The sequence below is a fragment of the Lissotriton vulgaris genome, chromosome 10 (genome assembly GCF_964263255.1).
Source record: "Lissotriton vulgaris chromosome 10, aLisVul1.2, whole genome shotgun sequence".
NCBI lineage: Eukaryota > Metazoa > Chordata > Amphibia > Caudata > Salamandridae > Lissotriton > Lissotriton vulgaris.
This window is the reverse complement of record NC_141698.1, coordinates 8,003,694-8,031,161: the sequence shown is the minus strand read 5'-3', so window position 1 is coordinate 8,031,161 and position 27,468 is coordinate 8,003,694. Positions and strand designations below refer to the sequence as shown.

General features: G+C 50.5%; 1 protein-coding gene across 2 annotated transcripts in view; it reads left to right on the top strand.

The window, feature by feature from the left end:
- Window positions 1-27,468, top strand: part of HUWE1 (HECT, UBA and WWE domain containing E3 ubiquitin protein ligase 1) — a 1,800,886-nt gene that overhangs the window by 449,168 nt on the left and 1,324,250 nt on the right. For both annotated transcript variants that reach the window (XM_086940169.1, XM_086940170.1), the window contains one exon: window positions 1,149-1,325. In XM_086940169.1, coding sequence (XP_086796295.1) covers window positions 1,149-1,325 — 177 coding nt within the window. The remainder of the gene's footprint in view (window positions 1-1,148; window positions 1,326-27,468) is intronic.

The window sequence follows — 27,468 nt, the reverse complement described above, 5'->3', positions numbered from 1 at the left end:
AAATTGTAGAAACAAACTTGATAAATTGATCTACAAGGTTATCTTGTCTTTTTAATATGCTGGAAATGAAACACCGTTCATTGGATTAAGGGCTCAAGAGTTCATTTCATTGTATTAACTGTTTATGCGTAATGAAAGTGTTTTATTTATTCTTTGTTTAAATGAAAAATGTGTTTTATAATCTGTCAAATAAAGCTTATGAAAACAAACCTACCGTATACAGAGCCAGATTCCTACAGGCAGTGTTTCATTGTTCAAATACTTAATACAAAATAGTGCCAAGTCCTCAATTTACTTAGCGCCCCATATCTGTTAATAGGAAGATTCGACCCCTGAAGGCTCAGGTGAAGGCACTGCCTCCCATTATCAAGCCCCAGATAAAAGCCTTCCTACGACTTTGAGTCCATTACAAAAACTTTGAGATTAACGTACCTACCCACAGTTAACCACAATCGGCTGTTGTGCCCTGAAAATTCTCATTTTTCACTAACATTTCTGGCTTGTCTGCCCTCGATTTAGAAGGATGCTGTGGGCAAATATCTTTGTGCGTCCTTCCCCAGCTCATTTGAAAAGAAGCAAGCAATGGCTTCATGAGCTGCACTCTGCTCTCTAGTAAGCACAACTTTGGTGTTCTTGAGCAGGATATGGACAGCTGTGTTGGCCCTAAAGATGTAGTTTGTGGACCTAGCCAACAGCCCCTCAAGTGACTGCTGGGTAAGAAGAGTGACAGTTACTGTGTCTGGGTTCCAGTGTGTCTTCTTGCGTGTGAAACAATTCACAGGGCGTAAATCTATACTAATCGGTTTACCCACACTGATGATATAGCATCCCTTACCTAGGACTAAGACTTGCCCTTTTTGATCTGGGAGAGGCGTCTGTTGTGAGTCTCCTGCATGGCTCCGGAGAGTGGGTCTGCCATGTGTATTGAGCATTATCTTTGGATGGGGTTTGGTGGTTTTGTGTATCTTAGTGGGTATGTTTCAACTAATGCCTAAGGTTATCCTAGTTCCAGTCATTGATGCATGTTTAGGAGCATTAACCTATTTTGAAAATAAATGTGAATCCCTGGCATTAAAATGACCCTGCAGTTGATTCATATGACGTGTCTAATCACAGAATTAACTGGCAGCTTTTTCTTTTATTTACAGATGAAGTTTGTGGAGTCTATTTTGAGCAACAACACCACAGACGATCATTGCCAGGAGTTTGTGAATCAAAAGGGTCTTCTGCCTCTTGTCACCATTCTGGGCCTCCCTAACCTTCCTATAGATTTTCCCACGTCTGCTGCCTGCCAGGCTGTCGCTGGGGTCTGCAAATCTATCTTGGTATGTATGGTATTAACTTAAGCAGGCTAGTGCTGTTTACTATTCATGCAGGTACTAGGAGTTCTGCATAGACAGTTTGTAGGAAACTGCCCCTTTTTGCAAAGTTACCCCACACTTTTTACCTGACATCTGATGCAAGCAGACTTAATGTGCCCTAGGTCCCTTCCAGCCAGGTTCCCAGGGCATGTGTTCTTATCCAGGACTGTGTCTTTATACCCACGTTTGGCACATCTCTGGCTACATTTAAGCCCCTTGTTTAAGGTACCATGGGTACTGTTACCAGGGATGGCCTCTAAGGGCTGCACCACCTATTGTGCGACCCTTAGAGGTCATGTACCTTAACACCCATGCACTGCCATTGCAGGGTGCGTGTTCTGCAGAGAAAAGTGAAGTCGACATGGCACACACCCCTGTGTGCCATGCTTACAAACCACTGCCTGAGGCCTACTTAAGTCACCCCTCTAGCAGGGTGTGCTAGCCTTAAGATGGGGATACAGTGGCATGAGCCCTTTACCACTACAGTGTCTAAGCCCACTCTTAGCCATTGTAAGTGTAGTAAAGCTATAAAGAGTATATGGTCTGGGAGTTGGTCATTACTTACTCCCCGGCTCCATAATGGCTTTACTAAGAATTGAAGTTTGGTATCAAACTTGTCAGCACATTGAACCCACACTGATGCCAGTGTAGGATTTTATGTAAAATGTACCCAGAGGGCATCTTGGAGATAACCCCCTGCAAAAGAACCAGCCATGGTGTGCTTCCTGAATGGCTGTCAGCTGTTTGCCACCACCAGACAGGTTTCTGGACCCCTGGCTAGAGCGCCTCGGCTCTCTGGGTCCAGAAAAAAAGACCCATTCTTGGCAGAGGGATCATGCCTCCTCTCCCAGGATGGGCTGTGTCCATGAAGGAGAAGCTTTAAGGGCCTGCCTCCTTTGGAAGCTGCCCCTGCCCCTTCTACCCTCAGCAACTGGCTTCAACCCGTTCTGTCCACCCCCTCTCCCTTTTGGCGGGAGAATCTGCAATAAAACCAAGCTACGAAGAGGTGTGCCCACCTTTGCCAACTCCACCCCTGAGGTGGGGAGGCAAGGTGAAGCCCACATCTCAGTCCCCTCCATCTTCCAGATGAGGGGACTCTGCCAATTGGGTAAATGCGTATGCCCCCTCCCACTGGAGTGTCATAATAGGGGTGTACCCACTCCAAGGAAGGGGCCCATTGGTCCCGACCTATACACCCCTTTAAACGTCCCTAAATTGAGAGTTCGAGGCATGTGGGCTGCTGAATTCATATCTGTGCATAGATCGCCGCCTAGTGTTGGGTCCGGATGATCGCACATTGTTGTCCTGGAAGAGTCTTCGAAGAATCACAAGATGGTTGGCTCCTCCCCTGGACTACAGTGCGCGTGGGCATCGACTCCATCCTCAGATTGGTTTTTTCCGCCATTGGGTTCGGATGTATATTGGTTCACTCTAGTCTGAATCGATATAAAAGTTTCTTAAGGCCAAAAGGCCTTTAGGTTGTTGGTATAGTCTAGCGTTCGGTGCCCGATTCTTCCAGCTCAGTTCTGAGGCGGATTTCCAGAAGAGCCGCGTGCTTTTCGATGCTGAAGGCCCAGTCGACGCCAGAGGCCTTATCGACGAACCATCCTGGAACGGAGTCTGTTCAAGAAATGTCCCATGTGCAACTCCAAGTATCCCCACATCGACGTCCACCCGGTGTGCAACAAGTGTCTGTTGCCGGATCATGAGGAAGCCAGCTGCATGGCTTGTTCCCGTTTTCGATCCAAGAAGACTCTTCTGCATCGACGCGCTGCGCGCTAGGAAGCCCAGCAGACTGCACCGGCGCCTGTGGACATATTCGATGCTGGGGATGATGAAGGAGCTGACCGGGAGGTTCGTGAGAACCTGTCGAATCCCGCGTCGGAGGTCATCTCCAATTACGACGCGGATGTTGAAATGCTCGACGCGGAAGAAGTCTTCGACTAGGTAGGAGACTACGACGGGGCCATGGAAGATAGCTCGAGCGAGGAGCTAACTCAAACTGACATTGGGGCCGAAACGCTTCAGAAGGCTCAGGTCGAGGGATCGCCACTAGGCCTTACCCAAGACCTTCCAATAAGTTCTAAGGCCCCGCCTTCGGACATTGCTAAGGAGCCGCACCCTGCGAAACCGAAAGTAAAAGCACCGGTCTCGACGCAAGTGAAAGCATTGGTGACTCCATCGAAATCAAAAGTGCGTATTGCTTTGGTCGGCCGAAAGTCCTCGGACCTGTCGGCACCGACTAAGCAGAAGGGCGTTATCGACCCGAAGAAACAGCTCAAAGGCGTCGAGACGAAGACTAGCACGCCGAAGACAAAGGTCAAGGCAGTTGAGCCGAACAAATCGGCGCCGAAAACGGTCGACACCGACAAAGGGCTCGGTGATCCGAAGGTTTTCGAGCCTCCGCGTTGACAAGACAAGGCCAAGAGCGGACCGACCCACGAGTCCACGTCTGGTGGTGCCTCAAAGGATTCCGTTGAGTCGACGCAGCCGTCCGCCTCATTCTCCAAGCAAGTGGCAGACTCCCTAAAGCGCATCAAGGACAAGGCCTCCAGTGTCGGGCCTAAAGATCCTCCACCTTCGAAGCCTGTCGATAAACCTCAGAAGATGTCGACGCCCATTCACTTCACGCTGCCGCCGAAAGTGGCGCAGAAGGCTTTCGCCCCTAAAATGTCCACTAACGTGCCCGAGAAGGTGTCCTCGGTGCCGAAGTAGACAACAGTGGTCCCGGCCTTAAAGCATCGACAATCCTCGTTGAAAGAGCAACAGGAACAGTTTATCGATGCCGAAACAGGCAGACTTTCCCTTTATAAGCGGAAAATCGCCCCGGAACAGCCAATGGAGTCCTATAAAATTCCACTGAAGAAGAAAAAGGATTCTACTTCGACACCTGTCCTGGTGGAACCGGTTTCTCCACGTGGCCATGATGTCTCACCCACTTATTCAGATGTGGACACTGGGGAAGGTGATGATGATGAATACAGCTATCCTGTATACACTGAGCCAGATGATACCAATGAACCCTGGGTAGCTACTGCTGACCCAGGTGATCCTCACTCTACCCCAGACACTCAAATGTGTGCTGTAAAAACGTCGCCTACTGAGTATTCGGCTGCGTTTAATTCACTCATTGAAAGGGCAGCTAAAAATCATGACGTCCAGCTCCATGCTGACCCCATTGAAGTAGACTTTCTTTTTGACACATTTTCCGTCTAAGAGAGGACTGTCAAGACTCTGCCTATGTTGAAGGGTGTCTTGAAGCATGCTGGGGAGATCTTTAAGGAGCCTACGAGAGCCAGGGTGATAAACCCCAGAATTGAAAAGAAGTATAAACCGGCGCCTGGAGACCCTACTTACATCAACAAACAGTTGCCGTTGGACTCTCTTGTTGTTTCTAATGCCCGGAAGAGGGCTAATTCACAAACGAGTGAAGCTCCTCCCCCAGATAAGGAATCTAAGGTGTTTGAGGCATCAGGGAAAAGGGTGGAAGTTCAAGCGGCCAATATCTGGTGCATTTCAAACACACAGGCACTTCTAGCCAGGTATGACAGGGCACATTATGACACACTTGAGACCCTGTTACAGCACCTGCCAGATGAATACAAAGAGGCAGCTGAGATGCTCATCCAAGAAGGGAAGCTCATATCAAATGCTTCTATTAAATGTGCACTGGACGCGGCGGACACCGCGGCCAGAGCTATTAACACTAGTGTCATGCTGAGACGACATGCCTGGCTCAGAATCTCCGGGTTTAAGCCAGAAATACAGACCACCATTCTCAATCAGACAGTAAACCCTGATCATCTATTTGGCCCAGAGGTGGACACCACCTTGGAGAAAATCAAAAAGGACACTGAATGCTAAGTCCATGGGGGCTCTACAGTCCCAGCAGTTCCGGGGTGGTTCTTTTCGTCGCTCAAGCACTAGAGGTGTTTCCAGAGGCCAGCTCTCCCAAACCACACAGTACTATAAAGGCGGCACGCAGACCACATACACCAAACAGAGTCGAGGTGGATATCGTGGAAACGGCGCCAAAGGCAGAGGTCGTGGAAACAACAACTCCAGATCCTCCGCCACTAACAAACAGTGACGCCTTGTCACTGCCCCCTGACCACGCAACACCGGTCGGGGGAGACTTCAACAGTTCCTGCCAGTCTGGAAGTCCATCACCACAGACAGGTGGGTCACACAGCTTATACAGTACGGTTATTGTCTGGAGTTGACATCCACTCCACCCAACATACCCCCAAGACATCGTCCTATGTCCGCCGAGCACTTGCACTTATTGCAGCAGGAGGTCCTCGTCATGCTGCAAAAAGGGGCAATCGAGCTCGTGCCTGTGAAAGAAAGGCACAGGAGTTTACTCACTGTACTTCTTGATACCAAAAAAGGACGGGTCCGTCAGACCCATACTGGACCTCAGACCCCTCAATCAGTACATTCTATCGGAGCACTTTCACATGCTGACTCTGCAGCAAGTCCTACCGTTGCTCAGTCAGGGGGATTTTCTCGCAACTTTAGATGTAAAGTGTAGGAAGGTGGATACCAGACTATGGTTGCCCCCAAATTTTTGCCAGGTGTTTTGCTGGTTTTCCGACTTAGTTGGCCTGGGACCCTGCCAATCAGGACCCCAGGCCTACTGCTCTCTGTAAAATGGATTCCATGTACCTTAGGTACATATCCAATTGGTACTGGGCCACCTTATCAGACCCTGTAACTCAGGGCATAGGTGTACCCAGGGCCTACCAGGGGCTGAAGCATGTATTATGCCACCCCTGGCTGGCCATCTAAATCTGACACAACTGGCTGCACGACAGCTGGGGCAAGGTGGTGTAATCACCCTTTGCTGTAGATATAGTATACCTATATCTAACCCTAAAAATGGACCCACAGATTCCTATCAGTCACTCCTATGGCAGGCCTTGACAATCCTGAAGGCAGAGTGCTTGGAATCGTGTGAGATGGTGCTCTGGCATGAGCTGAGCCCGTTTGCAGTTCGCGGAACCAAGTCCTAATAGCTGTTCCATGATAACGCATACCATATACTCTTAAGTGCATTCTAATCCTCGCGGTTAAATGCTATCTTTGGTATCGCTTTATCAAAACTTGTCGCGTAAGGTGTCATACGAATTGGAATACTAACCCCTCGCCAATTCTGGCGACGGGGTTAGCATTCCACCCTTCTAGAGGGACACGACATGTATGTAACTGTGAACCCCGGTTAAAGTTAACTCAAGCCTCAGCATCACAAAATGGATGCTGCCACCACAGACACGAGTCTGACCTCCTGCTGCTGGGAGTCCTTCCAGCGAGGGGAGCTTGGACAAAGGGTTTCCTGTCAGGGGCGGTGCTAGCACCATCCCAGACAGGGTTTTGTGTATCCTGGGTAGGCAGGGCTTTACAGGAAGGTGACTGCAAGTGGCACCCCGGTGCTCACTACGCATCTGCCGGCTAGAACCAGTTCCAGGGGCACACCAGCCCCTGGCCTGGGTAAAGTCCGGCATGGGAGAGGGGTGTAACCACCCCCCTTCCTGGTCCCACCCTAGGGCAGGACCTAGTCGCGTACCCCTAGGGCAGGACCTAGTCGCGTACCCACCCCTTTCTTTAGGGTAAAGGCAGGAGCGGGGACCCTTCCAAATTAGATCATCTTTGAATCAAGAAACTACTTTCTACGAAAGGAACTCTCGACTTCTCAAGATTTCTCCCTTGTGGCTAAGGAGTAGTCACCCTGCACCCGCAGGCACCATCTAAGAACTCTGCGGTTTCCTGCACGTCCTTCCTCCGGAATCCGACTGACCAGCTCGACGAGACCCGTCTTCCCTGGCACCTCTGACCTCTACCCACATCGTCAGCTCAGCTGAGAACCGTAGGTGCGACGAGACCTCGAGGGACCGGCCATCATCAGAACTGCACGACTTCTATCCAGCACGACCGCCGAGGGATCCTCTGGTGAGTGCTTTGGGGTCCGAGAAGCCCCGACCCTGAGCAGCTCCAGCACCGAAGTCCAGCCCCCCAGCATCTCCACGATCTGCGTGGGGCCCTTCTGCTTTTTGGCTGCTCACCGCGTTGTCTGGCTACTAGCCGCCGGCTTGTGGCCTTCTCGACGACTATCAACGACGACAACTCTGCTGGTCTGGTTGCTCCAGACTGGCCCTTGCTCCCTCCCAAAAGAGGAGCACCCCGGACCCTCCTGGTCCACTCCAGACGCCATTTTAGGTCCACCGCATGGGCTTGAATTTGCCAAGACTTGTTGCCCCAATCCTGGGTCCAGCGACGTCGACCGCATCAACCATCGTGGGACAGCTCGCACCTCCATCCTAGTCGCTGACGCCGCCTCCTGGTCCGTGAGACTGCAGAGCCCAGCGTCGCCCACTCACCTGGTTGAGGTGACTTCGCCCGGTGCCATCCTGGTGCCCACACAATCACTGGCTAGTGATTAGAACTTGGTCCCCTCTGCTTTCAGGTGTCATCCATCTACCATCCAGGCTTGGATCACTTCGAACAATCTTCACTGGTCGCCTGCCAGCAACTTCTTTCTTCAGGCTCCTGGTTCGTCAACGAGGATTCCCGACGTCTTTTCAGACCTATGCAGCTGCAGCCCCTGGGCTAGGTAACTTCGGCATTTCGGTGCCCCAGCATAGCCTCACTATCCAAGGGTCCAGATCCACTGTCGTTTTCGACCTACCTTATCGGGTTCGCCCGAGAACACTAACTTTGCTTTTACTAGCTCCCATAGACTTTGTCCCGCATCCCGCTGAGAATGCACACTCTGCACCAGAGTTCCCTAGGCCTCCTACTAGTAATCTGAAGGTTCAGTAACGTAGTCCTAGCGATTCCAAAGCCTATTAGTACAGTACTTACCTGCTAGTAATTTCGCATTCCACTTCCATAGTATATGGTTTTTCGTGCCCCTCGGGCATTTGTGTAAATTGTGCAACTTGAAGTATTTTTCATAAGAGTTTTGTTGTGTGCTTAGTACCCTGTCCTCATAAAGAGTACAGGGCTGTTGTGATCTAAATAAATACACTGTTTATTTTCATAACACTTGTGTGGTGTCCTTTCACTTGGTGTTCAAGGGGTATATGTGATGGTATAACAGCTGGCTTAACACGCCCTCTAGAGTCTAGCCTTAAGACTGCTCTTGTCCACGCTACTAGGATAGCTGGTCTATAAGGTTGACTTACAACCAATCACCATAAGGGTTGTTTGGACTGATACATAGTGATCACTAGAATAGTGAGCACTGCACATCAGGCCAACTTCTCACATAAAGGATGCGTATTTTCACATTCTGCTGCACCCGTCGCACAAAAAATACCTCTGGTTCACCATCCAAAACCAACATTACCAGTTCAAGTTTCTGCCTTTCGGGGTCACCACGGCACCCAGGGTGTTTACAAAGTGCCTGGCGACGGTGGCGGCACACCTGAGGAGACAAAACATTCACGTCTACCCTTATCTGGATGACTGGCTCATCCAGGCAAAGTCAGCCCAGCAGTGTGCCGCCCACATGTCCCACACCATTCACCTTCTTCACGATCTGAGATTCTCACGTAATTACCCAAAGTCCCACCTGCAACCCGCCCACATACGGCAGTATCTGGGTGCGACGATAAACACTCTGGCAGCCACAGCACAGCCAAATTCAGTGAGGGTCAGCAGCATTCAATCACTGATACAAAAATTCAGACCTCAACACTCTCTTCCAGCGCGAGTGTTCATGCAGTTGATAGGCATGATGGCCTCCTGCATCTCCATAGTCCTGCACGCGAGACTACATATGCGTCCGCTTCAGGAGTGCTTAGCACGTCAGTGGACTCAGGCTCACGGACAGTTGAAAGACCTAGTGTTGGTGACCGGTCGTGCATACAACTCTCTGCATTGGTGGAATCCACAAAACCTTTGCAAGGGACGACTGTTCCGAGAGCCTGTGCCACAGATCATTCTGACGACTGACGCTTCTCTCCAGGGTTGGGGAGCTCATGTACTCCACTACACTGTGCAGGGACTATGGACACCACAGAAAAGGAAGATGCACATCAATGTTCTAGAACTGATGGCTATCTTCATGGCAATGAAAGCTTTCAAAGTACATCTGTGCAACAAGGTCGTGTTGATCCGGACGGACAACATGATGGCCATGTACTCCATTCAGAAACAGGGAGGAACACACTCCACAGTTCTCATCTGGCTCAGGGCATGTGGAAGTGGGCCATTCAGAGAAACATCTTCCTCATGGCAGAACACCTCCCAGGCAAGGACAATCAGATGGCGGACCTGCTCAGCAGGTACAGCCACCAAATGCACGAGTGGGAGATGCATCCATCAGTCCTCCACCCCTACTTCCAAAGGGGGTCATCCAGAGATAGACCTGTTCGCCACAAAGGAAAACGCCAAATGCCCAAGCTTTACCGCCAGGTTTCCACACCCACAATCGCAAGGCAATGAGATATGGATGAACTGGTCAGGCAAATTTGCGTACGCTTTTCCCCCAGCACCTCTAATACCGCTGGTGGCACGCAAGCTGAAGCAGCACTCGATGACTCTCATCCTGGTTGCTCCTACATGGGCTCGCCAACCATGGTAAACCACGTTTCTGGAACTGTCCGTGGTACCGCATCAAAGGCTGCGCCTCACACCCAGGCTTTTGACGCAGAGCCATGGCGACATTCAACATCCAGATCCGCAACAGCTCAACCTGGCGATCTGTCTCCTGAGGTCTTAGTTTGGCTACCTCAACTTACCTCCTGACTGTATGGACATAATCCGGGAGGCAAGAAAGCCCACCACCAGAGCATGCTATGCGGTGAAATGGAAGCGGTTTGTCATTTATTGTGCAGACCTCAACATTAACCCGCTGGATGCATCTATTCAGAACATCATTTGTTATCTCTTACATCTGTACAAATGTAATCTGGCCTATGCTTCCATTCGTATACATCTATCCGCAATGGCTGCTTATCTCCAGAACAGACAGCACCTCTCACTTTTCAGGGTGCCTGCCATTAAAGCTTTTCTGGAAGGACTCAAACAAGTCATTCCTCCGCTGACTCCACCAGCTCCAGAGTGGAACCTCAATGTGGTCCTCACCAGGTTCATGGGTCCCCCTTTCGAACCACTGCATTACTGCGAGATTCAGTTCTTGACATGGAAAGTGGCTTTCCTTATAGCGATTACGTCGCTACGACAAGTTAGTGAACTCCAGGCACTAACTATCCAAGAGCCATTTATTCAAATTCATTCCAACAGGGTGGTGCTTCGCACTAACCCTAAATTCCTTCCTAGGGTAGTTTCTCAGTTCCATATCAACCAGACTATAGAACTACCTGTGTTCTTCCAAAATCCAATGTCACTTGCGGAGAGGATGCTCCACACACTTGACGTCAAGAGGGCCCTAATGTACTACATTGATAGGACCAAAGATTTTCAGAAGACTAAACAAATATTTGTTGCCTTTGCGCCACAACACAAAGGCAACCCCATTTCCAAGGCTGGCATAGCCAGGTGGATCGTTAAGTGTTTTCAGATCTGCTATCTGAAAGCCAAGCGCACATTAACGGTTCCCTCACGGGCCCACTGCACCCGAAAGCTGGGGGCCTCCATGGCTTTCCTTGGAAATATTCCTTTGGAAGACATATGTAGAGCAGCCACATGGTCTACCACACACACATTTACAAAACACTACTGTGTTGATGTGCACTCCAAACAGCAGGCAGCTGTAGGGCAGGCTGTTCTAAAAAAAATTCCAAACTGCTGCAGCTGGCACGTGCGACGGCCGTTAATGGAGGGACTGCTATGTATTCTATGCACAGATATGAATTCAGCAGCCCACATGCCTCGAACCGAATATGCTACTTACCAGTATGCATCTGTTCTTGGCATGTAGGGCTGCTGACATTCATATTGCCCACCCTCCTCCCCGGCGCCTGTAGCGGCTGCAGCATTCACACATACTTCTAGCATGGTCATCATTCACATAGTTTCACTCCATCTTGGCCACAATGGCTAAAAACAATCTGAGGATGGAGTCGATGCCCATGCGCACTGTAGTCCAGGGGAGGAGCCACCTATCTCTTGATACTTCCAAGACTCTTCCAGGACAACAATGTGTGATCATCCGGACCCAACACTAGGCGGCTATCTATGCTAGCAGGAAGAGGGCCGGCGAGAGCGGGCATCCCTGTCTGGTCCCTCGCATTAGGTCTAGCAGCTCTGACGTGCCTCCGTTTACTACCACTCGAGCCTTGGGTTCGTTATATTAGGGTCATTACCATCTTCCTATAGTTAGGGCCTAATCCGAACTTTTGCATGCATTGATCCAGGTACGGCCATGACACCCTGTCAAAAGCTTTTTCTGCATCAAGGGCAATCATGACCGCCGCGTTATTGCTTTTGGCTGCATGGTTGATTATGTGGCAGAGCAGTTGTCGTGGGACATTCTGTTTTTCAGGTATCCCACCTGCGCGCGGTGTATGAGTGGGTAGGTATGTGTTGAGTCTAGTTGCTAGGATCTTGGCGTAGATTTTGCAGTCCACATTTATGAGTGAGATAGGCCTGTAGTTTTTGGGGTGTTGTGTGTCCTTGCCTTCCTTTGGGATTACGATAATATTTGCTTCCGCCATAGATTGGGTCATGCGCCCGTTGTGTACACAGCTTGTGAACACCGATGTCATCGCGGGTCTGAGTATGGTGATATAATGTTTGTAGAACTTGGCTGTGAACCCGTCTGGCCCTGGTGCTTTGTTGTCTTTAAGGCTTTTGACTGCTCTTTCTATCTCCTCGCTAGTTATTTTTGAGTCAAGCCTCTCCCTCTGGGCTTTGGTTAGTTCTGGTGTTATGTGTTTCAGGAGTTCTCTACCCCCATCACTTAGTGTGTCGTCTTTTTTGTAAAGCTGCGTATAGTAGTCCCTGAAGGTGTTGAGTATTCCTTTGTTCGTCGTCTGCGATTTGTTCGCACTGTCCTTAACGGCTGCTATCGTGTGTTGCCTCTGTTTGCCCTTGAGGTAGGATGCAAGTGCCTTACCTGCCCTATTGGCGGTGCATAGATTGATTGCTTTGTATTTGTTGATCCAGGTCCCTGCCCTCTCGCTAAGGATCTTGTTCAGTTCATATTTTTTTTCTTTGTTAGGGTCGTGAGGGTGTTCCTGTCTTTTAAGTTGGCTATGTGTCCTGCTCCTAGTTTTTTGATTTCCCGCTCTAGGTCAGTTATCTTTTTGCCTCTTTCTCTGTTCTGTCTCCCTTTGATACTGATTATTGTTCCTCGTCTTGTGGCTTTCAGTGCATCCCACAGGGTCCCCCTGTCCATGTCTGGGCTGTCATTGTTTGTGAGGTACTCTTTTATGGCTAACTCTATCTCAGCACTGTTTGTTTTTGAGTAGGTCGTCGTCAAATCTCCACCTGCGCGTCAGACGTTCATTGTGTTTGCCCGTCAGTGTGAGGCAGATGTGGGAGTGGTCTGAGATGGTCCTTGGACCAATCTCTGTGTGATCTATGAGGTGGGTGTGTGTGTCTGACATGAAGATATAGTCAATTCTGCTGTAGGAGTTGTGCGGGGGCGAATAGAAAGTGTACTCTCTCCCATCCGGGTTTTGTAGTCTCCATGGGTCTCCGAGTTGTAGTTTTGTGCATAGGTTCTGTAGGATGTTCCCTTTGTGTTGTCTGGCTGTTTCTTTGTGGGTGTCTGTCTAGGGCTGGGTCTAGTACCTGATTCATATCTCCGGCTACTATTAGAAGTTCTCCTAGTGGGAGTGTTCCCAGTTCTTTCCCAGTCTGTTCCCAGAATGCCTGGTCTTCGGTGTTGGGGCCATAGATATTTGCCACGTGTATAGGTTCCTCCCCTCGGAGCAGACTGGTGACTAGTAACCTGCCCTCTGTGTCCGTCTGCGACTTTACGTGTGAGTTTTGACTTTTTGATGAGTATTGTGATCACCCCATTCTTTGTTTCTTGCCGGTTATCCTATTACCTGACCTATCCAGCTGGCTTTTAGGCGGTCTGTCTCCTTCCTCTAGCCTTGTCTCCTGCAGGACACAAATGTCGCTTTTGAGCTTGCCCAGGTAATCTAGGATCTTCCTCCTCTTCACTGGGTGGTTGAGGCCCTTTACGTTCAGCTACACTACCTTAATGTCTGTCGTGAGATTAAGGTGTGTGTTGTGTGTCATCTTTCGTTCTGTCTAAACTGGCGTGTTGTCTGGCTGTGTTTTGATAGTCTTCTTATCTTAGTCCTATGTTTGTCTTTGTGTGTTGTTCGTTGACTATCTTTACTCCTGTGCTTGGAGTTCCAGTGTATATTCCCTAGGGATAGGTGATAGATGTGGAGAGATAGGAAAAGAGAAAAGAGTAGTATCAGCCCATTTGTGTTCTCCCCGCACCCCCTCCTTGCCCACCCCCCCCCCCCCCTTACTTGCATATTGGGTGTGCGACAACAAAGTTCCTTTGCTCCGCGTTGTCCTGAGGTCATGTTGCTGGTTCCTTATTCCTCCAGCGATCAGCCATTCCTATGTCTCTGGGTTTTGTGCAAGTTCGTCAGGTAGGCGTTCTTCTTTTCTTCAGTGTTAAGTTGGCTGTTGCTGCCTTCCCCTTTAGGTCCCGGCTGTGTGCGTTCATAGGTCAGCACAGATGTTGCTTGCCTAGTCTGTGGGTTCTGAGGTAGGTTGTTTCGGGGTTTGAGGTAGCATTGAGGTAGCTTCTGTTGAGGTAGTGTTTTGTTTGTCAAAGGCATTTTCTAGGACTTTAGTCTGCTTTCAGTCCGATTTCCCTTCCTCGTTTGGCGAGGCGCTTCTTTTTGGGGCTCTCTGGCTTTTTGTGTCCATTTCTTCAGTCGGTGGTCCTCTTGTATCTTCTCAAATCCTCTGGGTCTACGAAAACCCTTGTTCTCCAGTTGTCCGTAACTTTAAAACGAGCTGGGCCGGTAAAAGTGTAGCTCAGATTCCTTCTTCGCAGGGACTCTCTCATGGCCAGGAAGCCTTTCCTGGCTTCTACCGTTGTTTTTGAATAGTCTTGTGTGAGCACTATCTTGCTGCTCGCCCATGTAAGGTTTTGGTTCTTTCTGGCAAAAGCGAAAATTGCGTCGGTGTGGTCAGCTCTTAGTGAGCAGTAGATTATTGCTCTAGGAGGCTTCCCCGTTGCAGGTTTTCATGCCGGCACCCTATATGCCTTGTTGACTTCAAACTGTCTCTCGAAATTCAGGCCTGTTAGTTTAGGCAGCATGTCTTCCAGCATGACTGCGCAGGACCTCTCCTTGTCCTCCATTCCTCCTGGGACACCCAGGATTCTGATGTTTCCCCTTCTGGCTCTGTCGTCCTGCTCGGCCAGCTGCTTTTGTAGCGCCTTGGCAATCTTTGAGTGCTCCCTCGTGGCTATGATCTTGCTAGTTGCATCTTTGACATCACTTATCCTTCCCTCTGCTGTTTGCAGTCTGGTATTTGTGTTGTGCTGGTCGGCTCGAATCGCAGCCAATTCTAACTGCATGTTGTCAATTGTGATTTTAGTCTCTCTTGTTCTGTAGTAGGGGATCTCCATTATAGTCATAATCTAGTGAATTGTCCCGCCCATGTGCGTGGACCCCGGAGCAATCAAAAATAATCTCTTAAGGTGTCGAAAAAATGCAGAACTGCACAGACACTTAAGAGAGAATTTAAAGTCAAATAATGCAGCCTATATAACAGGCTACACTGTCCAGTACTTCAACTAGAATTTCCACCAAAAAAATCCACAAACAGCAAAGCCTGTCCAGATTTCCCTTGCTTCAGCAGCAAAACCCCTCTGGAATGATAGAGGAAGACCTGGACAGACAAGCCCCATAGGCTGCCATTATGTGGCTCAAAACAGGATACTGTGCCTTTAAGAGAACTTTCCAGAACTTCACAGTATCCCAGAATGCCCTGCTGGTCCCTTTTACTTTCAGTTTTTTTCCGGCTCCTGGTAGCAGGACCCTGGAGCATTGAGCTCTCCCTTTTTGGGACTTATTTGGTGTTTTTTCACTATTTTTCATAGGTTTAGTACTTAATTGTACTGTGGGGCTTTTCTTCTTGGTTTTCTCACTCTGTTTTTTGTCAAATGCCTGCATTATTCGACAAATGGCAAGTGCTCCAGAAAAAAGGCCAGATCGGACCACCATGAGGTGTGTATCCTCTGCCTTCCAGCTTCCCATGTTCCAGAGGAGTGTGTTATCTGCCAAGGCTTCTCTAGAAGGACCCTGAGGGAAAGGAAGATCAGACTTCAGGGTCTCGAGGAAAGAAGACTGAAGGCACAAGGTGGGTCTGGAGGGGCTTCATCTGCCCATGCTGAGGCCTCTGGGGGGCTCCCCAGGGGCAGGAAGACCAGCAAACGTCACCATTCTCCGCCTGGGTCCTTTGCGCCCACTACGGCGTCGAGAGGAATGACTGCGGTCTGTTCCACATCGTCGGAGACGAAACTACGTCGACGCTCTGCGTCGAGGGATGTCACAAGACCTTCGAAGTCCCCGGTGACTGTTTCATCGTCGTCGTCCTCGTCGGCGTCGAGCGATCGACGTCGACGAGCCAGGCGTTGGCGCTCGCCGTCAAGGCGATACTGCCGTTCGCTGTCGGCGAAGAGGAGGCGGACGTAGTCTATGAGGTCCTCACTGTCAAGGCCGCCGTGGAGGCACAGGAGGTCGCCGTGGAGGCACAGGAGGTCGCCGTGGAGGCACAGGAGGTCGCCGTGGAGGCACAGGAGGTCGCCGTGGAGGCACAGGAGGTCGCCGTGGAGGCGCAGGGGGTCGCCGTCGAGGAAGACGCTCGACGTCCAGGGGCCGACGCTCGCCGTCTGGTCGCCGTTCTTAGACGCCGAAAAGAGGTAGGAGACCTGACGCCGTGGGAGGTTCGCCTACGTCCCAGGCTGGAAGAGAAGGGGGTTCGCCTCACTCGGTGTATTCCGAGGTGTATACCCTGTTGGGGAAGGTGACTCCCCCTCCTTCGTTACCGAGGGGTCCCCCTCCGATGAAGCCTACTCCGCCTCTGTTGCCTCCACCGCAACCTGGGTCAGGGTTGCCTGAGAAGCCACCTCCGGTTCCGCCGAGGTCGACTTCATTACCTAAGTTTCTGACGCCTCCCAAGGGTACAACTAGACCGAAGGCTCCGTCCAAACCCAAGTCACGCGTTCCGGTGGACCCGGTTGATCGTCCTCGGCCGAGGAGGTCACGTTCACGCTCCGGACGGAGAGGAAGATCAAGGAGTCTTCATAGATCCTCCACCAGATCAAGGTGTCGCCATAGGAGGCGGGGGTCTAGGTCCCGCACGGGCTTTCCCTGGACCCATTCCTACTCGCCGACCTTATCAGACTTCCCTGAGACCAGGGTTTCTCCATTTGACGACATTGCCACATTCCAGGAAGTACTCCTGAGGGGAGCTGCGTAGTTGGGTATCATGATGACGGCTCCAACACCTACGACGTCCGTGATATTCGAGACGCTTCACAAGAAGCATTTGTCTCGTCCTCTTCTGCCTCTGGTACCTGGATTGAAGGAACCTGCGGAGTAGCTGTTCCTCACGCCAGCGCTGGTGAAGGCTGCGCCGTCCCGGCTTCTAAAGAAGTACAGAGCCCCGGATTCGGACCCTGCCTTTCTCAGAGTGGATCCGGTACCGGATTCAGTGATAGTGTCGGCGGCCAGGAAATTGCACTCTACCTCCTCGTCATCCACCGTGCCGCCAGATAAAGAGTCGATGGATCGACTCGGTGGGAAGGAAAGCGTGTGGGACCGCTTCCGCAGCCATGAAGGCTGCCAGCGATACAGCTCTGCTGGGCCGTTATGACCAGGCGCTGTGGGACTCCCTGCAACAGTTCGTGGAACTGCTACCGAGAGACAAGAGGGAGGACTTCCAGGAGATCCTCAAGGAAGGGATGCTGGTATCAAACCAGGTGATCAGTGCAGCGGCGGATGCCTCCCTGTTAGCCGCACATGGTTACTGCCATGGAATCAATCAGCGGCGTCATGCCTGGCTCCGGCTCACGTCACTCAAGCCGGAGGCCCAGCAGCGGGTGGCCAACCTGCCCTTTTCCGGGGAGACCCTATTCGGAAAACACGCAGATGATTAGATGGCTCGCATGAAGGCGGAGGCGGAGACCCTTATGCCTGTGGGCTTGGAGAAGCCCAAAGAAAAGAAATCCTACCGACTGTTCCAAAGACTGTTCGGTGCACAAGGAAGAGGACGGGTGTAGGAAGGTGGATACCTGACTATGGTTACCCCCAACTTTTTGCCTGGTGTTTTGCTGGTTTTCCGACTTAGTTGGCCTGGGACCCTGCCAATCAGGACCCCAGGCCTACTGCTCTCTCTCTAAAATGGATTCCACGTACCTTAGGTACATTTCCAATTGGTACTGGGCCACCTTATCAGACCCTGTAACTAAGGGCATAGGTGTACCCAGGGCCTACCAGGGGCTGAAGCATGTATTATGCCACCCCTGGGTGGCCATCTAAATCTGACACAACTGGCTGCACGACAGCTGGGGCAAGTTGGTGTAATCACCCTTTGCTTTAGATATAGTATCCCTATATCTAACCCTAAAAATGGACACACAGATTCCTATCAGTCACTCCTATGGCAGGCCTTGACAATCCTGAAGGCAGCGTGCTTGGAATCGTGTGAGATGGTGCTCTGGCATGAGCTGAGCCCGTTTGCAGCTTGCGGAACCAAGTCCTAATAGCTGTTCCATGATAACGCATACCATATACTCTTAAGCGCATTATAATCCTCGCGGTTAAATGCTATCTTTGGTATCGCTTTATCAAAACATGTCGAGTAAGGTGTCATACGAAATGGAATACTAACCCCTCGCCAATTCTGGCGACGGGGTTAGTATTCCACCCTTCTAGAGGGACACGACATGTATGTAACTGTGAACCCCGGTTAAAGTTAACTGAAGCCTCAGCTCCACAAAATGGATGCTGCCACCACAGACACGAGTCTGACCTCCTGCTGCTGGGAGTCCTTCCAGCGAGGAGAGCTTGGATAAAAGGGTTTCCTGTCAGGGGCGGTGCTAGCACCATCCCAGACAGGGTTTTGTGTATCCTGGGTAGGCAGGGCTTTACAGGAAGGTGACTGCAGAGTGGCACCCCGGTGCTCACTACGCATCTGCCGGCTAGAACCAGTTCCAGGGGCACAACAGCCCCTGGCCTGGGGAAAGTCCGGCATGGGAGAGGGGTGTAACCACCCCCCTTCCTGGTCCCACCCCTAGGGCAGGACCTAGTCGCGTACCCACCCCTTTCTTTAGGATAAAGGCAGGAGCGGGGACCCTTCCAAATTAGATCTTTGAATCCAGAAACTACTTTCTACGAAAGGAACTCTCGACTTCTTCTCAAGATTTCTCCCTTGTGGCTAAGGAGTAGTCACTCTGCATCCGCAGGCACCATCTAAGAACTCTGCGGTTTGCTGCACGTCCTTCCTCAGGAATCCGACTGCCCAGCTCGACGAGACCCGGCTTCCCTGGCACCTCTGACCTCTACCTACCTCTACAGCTAAGCTGAGAACCGTAGGTGCGACGAGACCTCGAGGGACCGGCCATCATCAGAACTGCACGACTTCTATCCAGCACGACCGCCGAGAGATCCTCTGGTGAGTGCTTTGGGGTCCGAGAAGCCCCGACCCTGAGCAGCTCCAGCACCAAAGTCCAGCCTCCCAGCATCTCCACGATCTGCGTGGGGCCCTTCTGCTTTTTGCTGCTCACCGCGTTGTTTGGCTACTAGCCCGCTGGCTTGTGGCCTTCCCGACGACGCCCGACGACATCACCACCGCTGGTCTGGTTGCTCCAGACTGGCCCTTGCTCCCTTCCAAAAGAGGAGCACCCCGGACCCTCCTGGTCCACTCCAGACGCCATTTTGAGTCCACCGCGTGGGCTTGAATTTGCCAAGACTTGTTGCCCCAATCCTGGGTCCAGCGACGTCGACAGCTGCATCCATCGTGGGACAGCTCGCACCTCCATCCTGGTCGCAGACAACGCCTCCTGGTCCGTGAGACTGCAGAGCGCCCTCCTGGTGCCATCTGACTACTGGGTAGTGGTCACGAACATGGTCCCCTCTGCTTTCAGGTGTCATCCATCTTCGATCCAGGCTCGGATCACTCGAACAATCTTCACTGGTCGCCTGCCAGCAACTTCTTTCTTCAGGCTCCTGGTTAGTCTACGAGGATTCCCGACGTCTGTAAAGACCTATGCAGCCGCAGCCCCTGGACTAGGTAACTTCGGCATTTCGGTGCCCCAGCATAGCCTCACTATCGAAGGGTCCAGAGTCACTGTCGTTTTCGACCTACCTTATCGGGTTCGCCCGAGAACACTAACTTTGTCTTTACTAGCTCCCATAGACTTTGTCCCGCATCCCGCTGAGAATGCACACTCTGCACCAGAGTTCCCTAGGCCTCCTACTAGTAATCTGAAGGTTCAGTAACGTAGTCCTAGCGATTCCAAAGCCTATTAGTATAGTACTTACCTGCTAGTAATTTCGCATTCCACTTTCATAGTATATGGTTTTTCGTGCCCCTCGGGCATTTGTGTAAATTGTGCAACCTAAAGTATTTTCGTAAGAGTTTTGTGGTGTGCTTAGTACCCTGTCCTCATAAAGAGTACAGGGCTGTTGTGACTTAAATACACTGTTTATTCTATAACACTTGTGTGGGGTCCTTTCACTTGGTGTTCAAGGGGTATATGTGATGGTATAACAGCTGGCTTAACACGCCCTCTAGAGTTTAGCCCGAAGACTGCTCGTATCCACGCTACTAGGATAGCTGGTCTATAAGGTTGACTTACAACCAATCACCATAAGGGTTGTTTGGACTGATACAAAGTGCTCACTAGAATAGTGAACATTATATATCAGGCCAACTTCTCACAACGGGGACAGTCTTCGGGACAGCAGCAGCAGCAACAACAGCAGCAGTTCCGTAGACCCTTCCAAAAACGGCAAAAGGGTAGAGGAGGACAGAAGTCCTCTACCGCCAAGAAGGGCCCGGCTGGGTCTCGACCCTGAGCGGTTACTTCCCCTTCATCCGTTACCCGCTCCGGGGGGGGGGGAAGCATTCAATTTTTTCTGGCAGGGTGGAGAAAAATTACTCAGGACAAGTGGGTGCTGAATATTGTTTGCAATCGATAGTCTTCGGTTCCTCAGCCCTCCTTCAGCGATCCCTCCGGTCAGGTCGCAGTATCAACTACGCGAGCTCCAGGCGGAGGCCGATATCCTGTGAAGGAAAAGGGCGATAGAAGACGTACCTCTGTCTCAAAGAGGAAGAGGTCTGTACTCCCGGTTCTTCCTGGTCCGCAAGAAGGACAAGAACGAGTTCAGGCCCATTCTGGACTTGCGGCAGGCAAACAAGTGGATTCGCATAGAGAAGTTCCGCATGCTGTCGTTGCATCAGATTTATCCTCAGTTGCAACAGGGGGACTGGCTTTGCGCAATAGACCTACAGGATGCGTACTTCCATGTGCCCATTGCACACAAACATAGGAGGTTCCTGCGATTCCAAGTCGGCGCCAATCATTATCAGTACACAGTACTGCCATTTGGGCTGAAGTCTGCGCCCAGAACATTCTCGAAGTGCTTGGCAGTGGTAGCAGCACACTTAAGGAAGAACAAGGTGTTTGTCTACCTGTACCTGGACGATTGGTTGATCAAGGCCTCCTCCTTCTCGGTAGCTCAAGCACACTTCCAGAAGACGTGCGTTCTCTTGAACAAGCTGGGGTTGCACATCAACATGTCCAAGTCTGTCCCGGATCCGGTCCAGTGCATTCAGTACTTGGGAGCCACCATCAATACGCTGTCAGCAAGCGTGCCTCCTTCGGAGGAGCGACGGATATCGATCCTTCGGAAGGCTCAGGCTCTTATGACCGCTCCATCTACAACAGTGAGGTCGGTGTCTTCTCTACTGGGGTCGATGGCCTCTTGTATCTTCCTCACGCACGGCTGCACATGAGACCTCTGCAGGAGTGCTTGGAGGACCAGTGGGACCAGAGGAGAGGGTCTTGGGACGACGAGATACAACTGTCTCTACATGCTCTTCAGTCTCTGCAGTGGTGGTGTTCAGCGGAGAATCTCCTCAAGGGGGTTCCCTTCCACAAGGACATTCCCACTCAGACTATCGTGATGGATGCTTCTCTCCAAGGCTGGGGAGCGCATTCCGGAGACCTACAGATTCAGGGAACGTGGTCCCCGACGGAGTCCACGTACCACATCAACTTCCTGGAACTCAGAGCTGTTCACTTGGCACTGAAGGCTTTTCATCCATCCTTCCAGACCAGCTCTCTGCTTGTACAGACGGACAATACGACCACGATGTATTACCTCAACAAGCAGGGGGGCTCGAGATCACGCACTCACAGGACGCGCACGCGATCTGGCACTGGCTTCTGGCCAGAGGATTGACTATAACGGCTACCCATCTGCCAAGTGTGCAGAATGTTCAGGCAGACGCACTGAGCAGACTGATTCAGGAAAACCATGAATGGGTCCTAAACGACGACGTACTAGGAGAAGTCTTCGCACGGTGGGAGACTCCAGACATAGATCTGTTCGCCACCGCCGAAAACAGCGAATGCCGAGACTTCGCCTCCAGGTACTATCAGCAAGGGACGATGGGGAATGCGCTATGGATCGACTGGTCGAACAGCTTTCTGTACGCTTTTCCACCCATTCCCCTGATTCTGGCGGTGCTCATCAAGCTGTCCCGGTCCACGGCTCGGATGATATTGATCGCCCCGGAATGGCCCAGACAGTGGTGGTTCACGGACCTGCTTCACCGGTCTCTCCTTCCTCACATTCGGTTGCCGTGCAGGCCGGACCTTCTCACGAAGTTCGGGGGGCAGATGGTACACCCGAACCTCTCGTCTTTGAGTTTGGCGGCATGGCTCCTGAGATATTGCAATATGGCCATTTGAATCTGCCCGAAGATTGTATGGACATACTGAAGGAGTCTAAGCAACCTTCCACTAGGGCTTCCTATGCTTACAAGTGGAAGAGGTTCTGCATCTGGTGCAAGTCCAGGAACTGTGACCCTACGACATGCAAGGAAGATGTCATCCTTCCTTATCTTCTACATTTGGCGCGGTCTGGCCTTAATTTTCATTCCATTAAGGTTCTTCTCGCTGCATTGACTGCCTACAGGAAATGCCCTTCACAGACTTCCTTCTTCCAGATCCCTGTGATCAAAGATTTTTTGGAAGGCTTGAAGAAAGTATTCCCTCCTGTCAGGCTTCCTTCGCCTCCATGGGAACTGAATGTGGTGCTGTCCAGATTGATGAAGGAGCCCTTTGAACCTATTCATAAGGCTTCGTTGCAGCACCTGTCCTGGAAGGCGGCGTTCCTCGTGGCCATTACATCGGCCCGCAGGGTGAGTGAAATTCAGGCGTTGTGTTGCCAAGAACCTTATACTGTATTTCATGCTGCTAAGGTTGTTATGCGTACTCACCCGAAATTTCTTCCCAAGGTTATTTCTGATTTTCATGTCAACCAGACTATAACTTTGCCTACGTTCTTTCAGAATCCTTCGTCTCCAGCGGAAAGGTCTTTACGTTCCCTGGATTTTAGGAGGGTGCTGAAATTTTATCTGGATAAGACCAAAGATATTCGTAGGTCAGACCAATTTTTTATCAATTAAGGATCAGTCAGGATGGGTCTTACGACCTCTAAGCAGTCCATTTCTAGGTGGATTGTGTCCTGCATACAACTGTTACCAGAAGGCTAATAAGACCTTAGGAGGTAAGCCTAAGGCTCATTCCACCAGGGGCAAAGGTGCCACGACAGCCTTGCTCCGTAATGTGCCGATTGCAGAAATCTGCAAGGCCGCCACTTGGAAGTCGGTCCATACCTTGGCTAGGCATTACTGTCTGGACACTGATGCCAGGGCAGATGCTCAGGTTGGACAGGCTTCGCTGCGAAATCTGTTCGCACAATAGTGGTGTTCTTTCTCGTTCTCCACCGCCGCTTTGGTGTGGGGATGGGCTTGCCATTCTATTCACTAGATTATGACTATACACAGAGATCCCCTACTACAGAGGGAGTAGTTTCTGTCCTGTAACGCCAGTTCTGTAGTAGGGGTATCTCTGTTATAGTCATTAGCGCCCGCCCTCCTCCCCGGTGGAGAGAGAGATTCTCATGTAAGGAATGCTACAGGTCTGGCGTGTTACGCCTTCAAAAAGAACTGAAAGTAAAGGGATCTGCAGGGTATTCTGGGATACTGTGAAGTTCTGGAAAGTTCTCTTAAAGGCACAGTATCCTGTTTTGAGCCACATAATGGCAGCCTATGGGGCTTGTCTGTCCAGGTCTTCCTCTATATCATTCCAGAGGGGTTTTGCCACTGAAGCAAGGGAAATCTGGACAGGCTTTGCTGTTTGTGGATTTTTTGGTGGAAATTCTAGTTGAAGTACTGGACAGTGTAGCCTGTTATATAGGCTGCATTATCTGTCTTTAAATTCTCTCTTAAGTGTCTGTGCAGTTCTGCATTTTTTCGACACCTTAAGAGATTATGTTTGATTGCTCCGGGGTCCACGCACATGGGCGGGACTATTCACTAGATTAGGACTATAACAGAGATACCCCTACTACAGAACTGGAGTTACAGGACAGAAACTACTCCTTAATACTTTCACCTCATTGATTCTTTTCAAAACTGTTTCCAAGGTGGCTGTCTCTGATTTTAGCTTCGTCGGCGAGTCCTGTATGTCTTTTCTCAGTTTTTTTTGGTCATTTGAGTGTTTCCCTTCAGCCATCTTATTTGACTGTTTGCACGGGCTGCCTGCCTTCCTTGTGTCCGCTCGCTCCCTGGCTGGTGCCGGTTTTGTAGCTTGCCTTATATAGTTTGTACGATAGCGGCTTGGTTTCCTGATGTACCGAGTCTTAGTTTTTAACTTTGTTCCTGCCAGCGCTTGCTTTGTCTCGTTCGCCGCTTAGGCCTCTTTGATTGCTGGTTGATCTTTCACCTTGGGCGGTTGCTGCCTTTTGCTGGGCTTCCCACGTGCAGTGGTGGCTGGTTTGTTCTTTATTTTGTCTCCCGCTTCTGGCTACGATGGGCTGGCGCTGTTGTTCCCCTGTTTCCCGCGCCCTCCGTTCTGATTGTGCCCCCCAGACGGCCTTCCTCGTTGCAGGTCAGTAGCCTTCCTCGTTGCATGTCAGTAGCCTTGTCAGTCCGCCGTCAGCATGCTGTTCTTCCGTTATTATTGTTGCGCACCCTCAGGCTCGGCTGCTCACCTCCCTTTGTTCCCTGTTCTCGGAGCTTGGTCATGTACATATCCTTGATTAGGCAGCTCCCTGTGCTTGTTTTGGCTGAGGGCTCCGCTCGGCTGCGTGCTTGTGGCACTTGCTCGCTGGGCCCATGGTTCTTGAAGCGTTTGTCCCGTTTTATGCACTGTTCCCGGTTGTTAAACGCCGATCTCGATCTTGCGCTGCTATGCGCGTGCGTGCTCCGCTCTGCTCCGGCTCCGCATCTACGCCGTTTCTGGTTGGTGGCCTCAGAGTGGTGTCGCTCTCCTCCCTATTTGCATCGATCGCGTTCTATTTTGTTTGTGGCAGTGTCGCTATTGCCGATCATGCGCTGCTCTGCACATGCCCCAGGTGCTGGCGTTTCCGTTTCCTGCTCCGTTGAGCTTGTAGCTCTCCGACTTCCGCTTCCGATAATGGCTGCTCCCAGCGATCGGTTTCGTTTTCTTTTCTGGGAGCCTCCCGGTAAGTGCCTGAAACGTACCTTTTTTGCTTGTTAGTTTTCCGCTTGTGAGTTCCTTGCCTGTGCCTCCGCGCCTTAGTCCGTCTTGCCTGATGCTGTGTCTCGAAATGCCCGCTCTTGCGAGCCTCCTTCTCTTTACTTGTGGTGTAGCTCTGCAGCGTTTGCAGCTGTTTAGTTAGCGTTGGCTGTTCGGTCCGGTTTACCCTCCTCTTGCACTCGTTGCGGGCTCGGCTTGGCTGCTGGTGCTAGGGTCGGTCTATTTCTGCCTGGCCGCCATCTTGCCGCCTTCCTCGCTCCTCGGCTTTACTCTTTGAGGGTCTTTTTTCTGCTCTATTTGTGCTTTCCAAGTGCTTCCTTTGGTTTCGCCTTGTAGCTCTTTCATTCATATATCGTTGGTTCGTTTCAGAGGTTAAGAACGTCGGGTTTTGCTGTTTAAAATCGCCTTAGTTGCTCAGGGTTCGCGGAGCTAACGGACCTAGACAACCATCTCCTTTGTCGTCCAACCTGTCTGTTTTTTTATCATTTGATTAGGGACCCATGATATGTTTAGATAAGTAATTCATTGTTTTTAATTTTCTTGTTGCATAATGTTGTATCCTATATTTTTGTGATTGCATTAGTTTTTGACTGTATTGTGAATTTTGAGGCTATGTTTTAGTTTTTCTAGTATAAACCTCAAGGGAACTACTCCTTTTTCTTAGTTAATAACCTCACTTCCCTTGTCTGTCTTAAGGGGTTCCTCTCTTTCTTAACATGCCATGTACTACATACAGAAGCAGGGAGGGATGCACTCTCTACAGTTGTCACATCTAGCGCAAAGCATGTGGAAGTGGGCCATTCAGAGAAACATATTCCTCATGGCGGAACACCTCCCAGGCAGGGACAACCAGATGGCGGATCTGCTCAGCAGACACAGCCAACAGATGCACGAGTGGGAGATACATCCTTCAGTGCTACAACCGTACTTCCAGCACTGGGGTCACCCAGAGATAGACCTGTTCGCCACAAGGGAAAATGCCAAAGCTTTGCCGCCAGGTTTCCACATCCGCAGTCTCAGGGCAATGCGATATGGATGAACTGGTCAGGCAGGTTTGCGTACTCTTTTCCCCCAGCCCCGCTCATACCACTAGTGGCATGCAAACTGCGACAACACTCAATGACACTTATCCTAGTTGCTCCAACGTGGGCGTGGCAACCATGGTACACCACGTTCCAAGAACTTTCTGTGGTGCCTCATCCAAGGCTGCGATTAACACCCAGTCTTAACGCAGAGCCATGGAGACATTCAGCACACAGATTCGCAACAGTTGAACCTTGCGATCTGGCTCCTGAAGTCATAGTTTGGTTACCTGAACTTATCTCCTGACTGTATGAATATTATCAAAGAGGCAAGAAGACCTACAACCAGGGCATGCTATGCGGCGAAGTGGTAACGATTTGTCATCTATTGTAACAATAATGATATAAATCCGCTAGATGCATCAACTCAAAACATCATGTTACCTGTTACATTTACACAGATGCAATCTAGCCTACAGTTCCATACGTATACATTTAGCTGCGGTGGTAGCTTATCTTCAGAACAGGCAACACCTTTCACTCTTCAGAGTTCCTGCTATTAAAGCTTTCATGGAGGGACTCAAACGAGTGATTCCTCCAAGACACCCACCTTCACCTGTCTGGAACCTGAACGTGGTTCTAACCAGACTGATGGGACCACCTTTTGAACCTCTACACACGTGTGAAATACAATTCCTAACATGGAAAGTGGCTTTTGTAGTGGCGATTACATCACTTAGAAGAGTTTGTGACCTGCAAGCCCTAACTATTCAGGAGCCATTCATACAAATTCACGCAAATAGGGTAGTGCTACGTACAAACCCTAAATTTATGCCAAAGGTGGTATCCCAGTTTCACATCAATCAAACTATAGAACTGCCAGTGTTCTTCCCAAATCCAGAATCAGTGGCAGAAAGAGCTCTACATACCCTAGAGGTTAAAAGAGCTCTCCTGTACTTTATAGACAGGACAAAACTTTTCAGGAAAACTAAGCAACTCTTTGTTGTCTTTTCACCACAGCACAAAGGCAACCCCATTTCCAAATCCGGTATAGCCAGATGGATTGTTAAGTGCATACAAATTTGTTATCAGAAAGCTAAACACACATTAACAGTTCCCCCCAAGAGCGCATTCAACACGCGAGTTAGGGGCATCCATGGCTTTCCTAGGAAACATTCCTCTAGAAGACCTATGTAGAGCAGCCACATGGACTACCATACTGTGGGGTAGTGCAGAAGCAGACCAGGACTCGGGAATCTCAGGTTTAGTGTGGTTTATTTTTTTAACAAGGGGTGAAAGCAAGTTAGCAGTCTCTTTAAGGTACAGTCTTTTGAAAACCAGGAACGCAGCACTCTTCCGGTGCAAAGCCTTCTGGTTTTTGTAGTTGCTT